Source organism: Lotus japonicus, chromosome 4 (assembly GCF_012489685.1).
Source record: "Lotus japonicus ecotype B-129 chromosome 4, LjGifu_v1.2".
In the NCBI taxonomy this organism is placed as follows: Eukaryota; Viridiplantae; Streptophyta; class Magnoliopsida; order Fabales; family Fabaceae; genus Lotus; species Lotus japonicus.
Genome location: NC_080044.1, coordinates 33,216,705 through 33,223,160, shown reverse-complemented (window position 1 = coordinate 33,223,160; position 6,456 = coordinate 33,216,705). Strand labels below are relative to the sequence as shown.

General features: G+C 43.1%; 1 protein-coding gene across 1 annotated transcript; it reads left to right on the top strand.

Moving 5' to 3' along the window:
• The first annotated feature begins 1,371 nt into the window (after positions 1 to 1,371).
• LOC130712644 (uncharacterized) lies at positions 1,372 to 2,706 on the top strand. Its single transcript, XM_057562466.1, has 3 exons — positions 1,372 to 1,832; positions 1,945 to 2,077; positions 2,179 to 2,706. The coding sequence occupies exons 1-3, from the start codon at positions 1,372 to 1,374 to the stop codon at positions 2,704 to 2,706; spliced, it is 1,122 nt and encodes a 373-aa protein (XP_057418449.1).
• Positions 2,707 to 6,456: the final 3,750 nt, after the last annotated feature.

Below are 6,456 nucleotides of genomic sequence, written 5' to 3'. Positions count from 1 at the left end.
TAATACTAATCGTGTTATAACATTTTATCGATTTTGATGCAATCCTTAGACTTTTCCTGAACTTTCTCCTTCACAAATTTATTTCATTTAGTAAACTCTTGTTCAGGTTTCCCTTCACGATACCTCAGCCCTAATCGTGAATAGGATTTTATTCACTTATTCTAAACTTAAAAACTTGGGTCTTACAACATCATTTACGGCAGGGCATTTGATCGACTCGGTTTGAATGAGGCAGATATCACTCCTTATGCAGGGACTTTAGTGGGGTTTGTGGGCGAGCAAGTATGGATGAGAGGCGTTCTTGACCTTGATACCTACCACATTCGACGAACGAGAGAACGCTAGGACGCTGAGGGTGAAATACTTAATCCTAGGAACGGAGGGATCTTACAACATGATAATTGGCAGAAACACCTTGAACCGACTGTGCGCTGTGATTTCAACGACACACTTGGCGGTTAAATATCCTTTGCCGAATGGACGAGTTGAGAGAGTGGTTGTGGACCAGAAAACTGCGAGGGAGTGCTACTGCAATGCGGTAGACAGGTACGGGAAAAGGAACACCTCGGTGGGACACCGATGCAACGAGGTCCAAGGGGTGAGGGGCGAGTCAACAGGCCCACGCTGATCGAGGAGACCAAGGAACTAAAATTTGGCGAGAAGATACTCAAAATAGGGACCCGACTGACTAAGGCCCAAGAACAAAGATTATCAAAGCTATTGGGCGAGAACTTGGATCTCTTTGCTTGGAGTCACAAGGACATGCCAGGAATAGACCCGAACTTCATTTGCCACAGGCTGGCGCTAAATCCCGGAATTAAACCAGTGACCCAGACACGCCGGCGAATGAGCGATGAAAAGGAGAAGGCAATCCAGCAAGAGGTAAACAAATTAGTAGCGGCAGACTTCATCCGGGAAATTAAGTATCCTACTTGGCTGGCAAATATGGTGATGGTAAAGAAGGCGAACGGAAAATGGCGGATGTGTGTAGACTACACAGACCTGAACAAGGCATGTCCGAAAGATTTTTATCCATTAACGAGCATAGACAAGCTAGTGGATGGAGCGTCGGGAAATGAGCTTCTGAGTCTGATGGATGCCTATTCAGGATATCACCAAATCAAGATGCACCCGTCGGATGAAGACAAAACGACCTTCATGACCGCTAGGGTAAACTACTGTTATCAAACCATGCCCTATGGGCTGAAGAATGCGAGGGCGACATATCAGCGGTTGATGGATAGGATATTTGAGGGCCAAGTGGGAAGGAACATGGAGGTATATGTCGATGATATGATCATGAAATAGGTTTTGGGATCAAGCCATCATGAGGATTTGACGGAAGCTTTTGGCAGGCTCCGAAAACATAATATGAGGCTCAATCCGGAGAAGTGTTCTTTTGGTATACAGGGTGGGAAGTTTTTAGGCTTCATGATTACGTCAAGAGGGATTGAGATCAATCCAGATAAGTGTAAAGCAATCCAAGAAATGAAAAGCCCCAGCAGTGTAAAAGAGGTGCAGCGCCTGACGGGATGGATTGCAACCCTGTCCAGGTTTCTCCCTCATTCGGGCGACAAGTCGGCCCCATTCTTCAAGTGCCTAAAGAAGAATGCGGCGTTTGAGTGGAGTTCAGAATGCGAAGAAGCCTTTAAACGCCTCAAAGAGATGTTGTCCGCGCCACCCGTGTTATCAAAACCTGCCCAAGGCCTCCCTTTGCACTTGTATTTTTCTGTCAACGATCATGCAATCAGCTCTGTCATTCTTCAGGAGGTAAACAGAGAGCAAAAAATAGTTTACTTCGTAAGCCATACACTTCAAGGGGCGGAGATTAGGTATCAGAAGATAGAGAAGGCGGCGCTCGCCGTCCTCGTTACCGCCAGACGCCTAAGACCTTACTTTCAAAGCTTTCAGGTAAAAATAAGAAATGATCTTCCTTTGAGACAGGTGCCAGATTTGTCAGGGAGCATGGTCAGTTGAATTGTCAGAATACGGTTTGCAATACGACAAAAGGGGGAAGGTCGGTGCGCAGACTTTGGCTGATTTTGTGGTGGAGTTGACGCCGGAAGACGGTGAAAAGGTGAGGACGCAATGGACATTGTTCGTCGATGGGTCATCAAATGACAACGGAAGTGGAGCAGGGGTCACACTACAAGGGCCTGGGAGTTGGTTCTAGAGCAGTCCCTCAGATTCCAGTTCAAAGCCAGCAATAACCAGGCAGAATATGAGGCCCTCATCGCCGGACTGAAGTTAGCAATTGAGGTACAGATTGACAGTTTGCTGGTTAGAGCAGACTCGTTGCTAGTGGCAAACCAGGTAAATGGGGAATTCGAGGTGAAGGAGCCGCCCTTGATAAAATATCTAGAGCGCGTACGACTGCTGATGGGTCGACTGCAAGAGCTGGTAGTTGAATTTGTGCCAAGGGCGCAGAACCAGAGGGCGGACCCTCTAGCGAGATTAGCCAGCACTCGAAAGCCTGGGAACAATCGAAGTGTGATCCAAGAGACGCTCGCCAATCCTAGCATCGAAGGAGAGTTGGTAGCCTCGGTTGACCGCCAAGAAACTTGGATGGACCCCATCGTAGACATCTTGGCGGGTGAGCCAAGCGAGGTGGTAAAATACTCGAAGGAACAAAGAAGAGAGGTAGGACACTACACTTTACTCGAGCTAGCAAAGTCCTCAGAGCAGGCTTTTACTGGCCTACAATAAGAAAAGACTGTGCAGAATTCGTGAAAAAATGCAAAAAGTGTCAAGTGTTTGCAGACTTGCCCAGGGCCCTGGCGGGATAGTTGGCCACGATTAGCTCCCCATGGCCCTTCGCCATGTGGGGAGTTGACCTCGTCGGGCCTTTCCCCACCGCCAGGTCACAAATGAAGTTCATCCTCGTAGCGGTGGATTACTTCACCAAATGGGTGGAAGCCGAGCCCCTTACAAGCATTACTGCAGCCAAGATCGTAAGTTTTTACTAGAAAAGAATCGTATGTCGATTTGGGGTACCAAGGGCAATCGTTTCAGATAATGGGACGCAGTTTGCAAGTAACCAAACAAGAGAATTTTGCGAAGAGATGGGTATTCAGAGAAGGTTCTCTTCAGTGGAACATCCTCAAACTACGGGCAAGCAGAGTCGGCGAATAAGGTAATCTTGCGGGGTTTGAAGCGCCGACTCTCGGAGGCGAAGGGAGCCTGGTTGGATGTGAAGGTATGAAAAACGATAGAAAGGGGGGGTTTGAATAGCGTTTTATAACTAAAAACTTAACCCACTTGAGATTTAAATAAATCTCTTCAATCACCAATGATAAAAGTGCAGAGATAAGAGATAAGGAAAGTACACAAATGATTTTATCCTGGTTCACTTGATAAATCCCTCAAGCTAATCCAGTCCACCCGTTAAGGTGATTTCTTCCTTCTTAGAATGAAGGCAATCCACTAATCAGAGTTTTGTTACAACTGCACTTGCTACCTGCAAAGTGACTAACAATACACTGACTTAGCTAACACTAAGATTCACTCTCTTAGTCTTCTCTAGGATCCGATCAACCTTGATCTCCTAAAGGTAAATCAAACAACTGTTTGAAGGTTTTGGGTTTACAAATAAGTGCTTCTTCAAAAGCTAATAGTAAACACACTTAGTTCTATTTGAAGAAAGATTGCTAAGAAGATTTGAAATATTTCTTGCACGTGAACAAGTTTCTTTTGCGGCATCTTTCAATCTTCAGCCTCTTTATATACTCCAAGGATTAGGGTTTGAACGTTGCATGGAGATGCTCCCGTTGGAGGGCAGATCTGGAATTTCTAGGTTCGGCTGTGGCTGAATCAGTTAGGTAAGGTCGTCAGGAATGGTACAATTGCTTTTGTACTTTGAATAGCGACATGACTTTCAACCTTGTTGACTTCTGATCAGAGTGATGCTTCATCTTGGAACTTGTGAAGCTTGATGATCAGAGTCAGAGGGAAGCTTGGATCCTCTGACCTTTGTACCTTCTGCTTCTGGACTCAGTGGAGAAGTACTTGGTCTTCAGAGCCAGCTTACTCTTGGTCTTCACTGCTCAGCTTCTGATGCTTTAGAGCTTCTGATCCTTCAGAGCGTCTGATCCTTCAGAGCATCTGATCCTTCAGAGCTTCTAGTGAGCTGAATCCATATCAGAGCTTTATAATCTTCAGATCTTCTGAAGCTTGATCTACTGTTCAGTTTGAACATAGTAAGTGCGAAAGTGTTGCAGAGGTTACTCTTTGAGCATTGTACTTCTGAATCATGTGAGATAGGACCAGAGTCTTGGCCTGTCATTTGAACACTCAGAAAACAACGTTAGAGTACCATAATTGTTCATACTTAATAGTTAACTTGTAATCATCAAAACATAGAGTTGTACTACTGGATCAAAACTTGATCTTACAATCTCCCCCTTTTTGATGATGACAAAACCAAGTATATTGATGAACAATTCTTAAACAATAAACTGAATTCACTCAGAGTTTAGAGAATAGAGATAAACTTATACTGAGGTGAATGGTTTATGTTGCTCATTTTGAATCCAAGTCACAACTTGATTATGAGCTTAGCTCCCCCTGAATCTATGACTTAATGAAAATATTAGTAATATCTAGATTCTGAGCTAAATATTAAAAGTGTTCAGAGTAAGAATATATGACATAGATGAGATGAAATAATCAAAGCGCATAAGTATTCAGAGTCATGATCAGAGTAAAGGTATCAGAGTCAACTAGTATCACTTCAGAGGAAGTGAAAATGTATTCCTTGTATTTGCCCAGTGACACATCTATGGTCATAAGAGTGGAACTCTTAAATTCTCCAAAAGGAAAAAGAAATCACACTAGCACAGCTTACACATCAAAAACTGGGTTATACTCCCCCTTTTTGTCATAAGCAAAAAGCACGGGGTGTGAAAAACTTAGCTTGAAGTACTAGGTACTCCCCCTAAGTGTAAAAAGATGGAGAAAAGAAAAAGAAATTAAAGAAAAGTTTTAAAGGAAAAATGTTTTTAATTAATGTATATGCAGAAGATTAAATGAAAAATTTTGAATGTTTACCACCGGCCAAGGAGTTAAGGTAAACTTCTGTTACCAATAAATAATCCTCGGGAAACTGCTTCAGCATTAACTTCTGTAGACTGAACTGAGCTTATAAATGGCAGTTAAACCATATCAGTTTTCACATCTCATTTTCTCTTGATCTTAAAATTGCAATGGCATCCTTCATACCATGCGTCGAGCAGTTGAGGAAGAAAGCCTTTGATGAAGATCTCTTCATCAATGTACGCCATCCGGAGGAACCAAGCGTCTATAGTTTGACAAACCGGCTTTTAGGCATGAGCCTAAGTCCAGAAATGGACAACATCCTCAGAAGCTTCCTCAGATTCGTGGAGGAAATGCAAGTCTGCTTCCAGAAGGAGCTGGAGCTGTATGAGGAAATCAGAGCAACATAGGCGACTCTGGAGACGGTGGCGGAGAGTCCTGAGAGGCAGGAGCTGCGCCAGAGCTTAGTCCTCTTAGAGTATAGGCAGCATCGTCTGGAGCTTGAGAAAGCAGCGATGCGTAGGCAGTGTAGAGAATTGAGGAAAAATCCTCCATTTTAAGGGTATTAATGCATTGTATGTAATTTCTTATTAATGAATAAAAGTTTTGTTTGTTAGTTAATGTGTATGGGTGAAAAATTAATTTGAATGATGAACAAGTATTATGCAACACATAATGAAAACGATAATTGAATAAAAAGAAAATATATAAGGGAACATAGTTCAAAAAGCAAACAAATAAACATAGATAAAGAAACATAGTTCAAGAAGAAAATAAATACGCATAGATAAGAACAGAAGAGAAGAGAGTTCCTAAAACTAGCGTTTAGGTGTCCTTCTTAGAAGCTCGGTGCACATTTCTTTCAAACTCTGAAGAAGAATTTCATGAGAACCAAGCCTTTGTTCAATGATATCAACCCTTGAATCTGACTGAGGTGGAGCAGACGTTGTAGCTTGATCAGAGTGAGGAACTTGAGCAGATGTGGAGGCAACATCAGTAACTGGAACAATTCTAAGTGCTTGATTTCTGAGTGCCTCAGCTTCAGCTTGTAATTTAGCTGCTTGTTCCAGAGCTTGCAACCTTGCAGCTTCACGTTGTTCTGCTTCAATCCTTGCAGCTTCTTCTTCTTGTTCCTTCTTCTTTCTGGTTTCTTCAATAACAGTATAGAGCTGTTCTCTCATCAGCTGTTCATTCAGAGCTTTTCTTCTTCTGAGGCGTTGATTGACTGATTCAACACACCTGTTCTTTTTAGCATTTAGAAACCCCACCATTACTGGAACTTGATCAACCAGCGAAGAACACAGATGATCCCAGTCCTCAACAACCATGTCTGGATGCTCACTTAGATCAGTGCGACCATGCACATTACGAACCCTTAAAGATGCTTCATGATTAAATGAGTTGATGCAATCAAGGAGGGTGTTT

Coding starts and splice junctions, on each gene's coding strand:
- LOC130712644 (XM_057562466.1), top strand. CDS start 1,372: ATGAGGCTCAATCCGGAGAAGTGTTCTTTTGGTATACAGGGTGGGAAG. Junction 1,833..1,944: donor CTTCAAGGGGCGGAGATTAG/GTATCAGAAGAT, acceptor CCTTTGAGACAG/GTGCCAGATTTGTCAGGGAG. Junction 2,078..2,178: donor CGCCGGAAGACGGTGAAAAG/GTGAGGACGCAA, acceptor GTTCTAGAGCAG/TCCCTCAGATTCCAGTTCAA.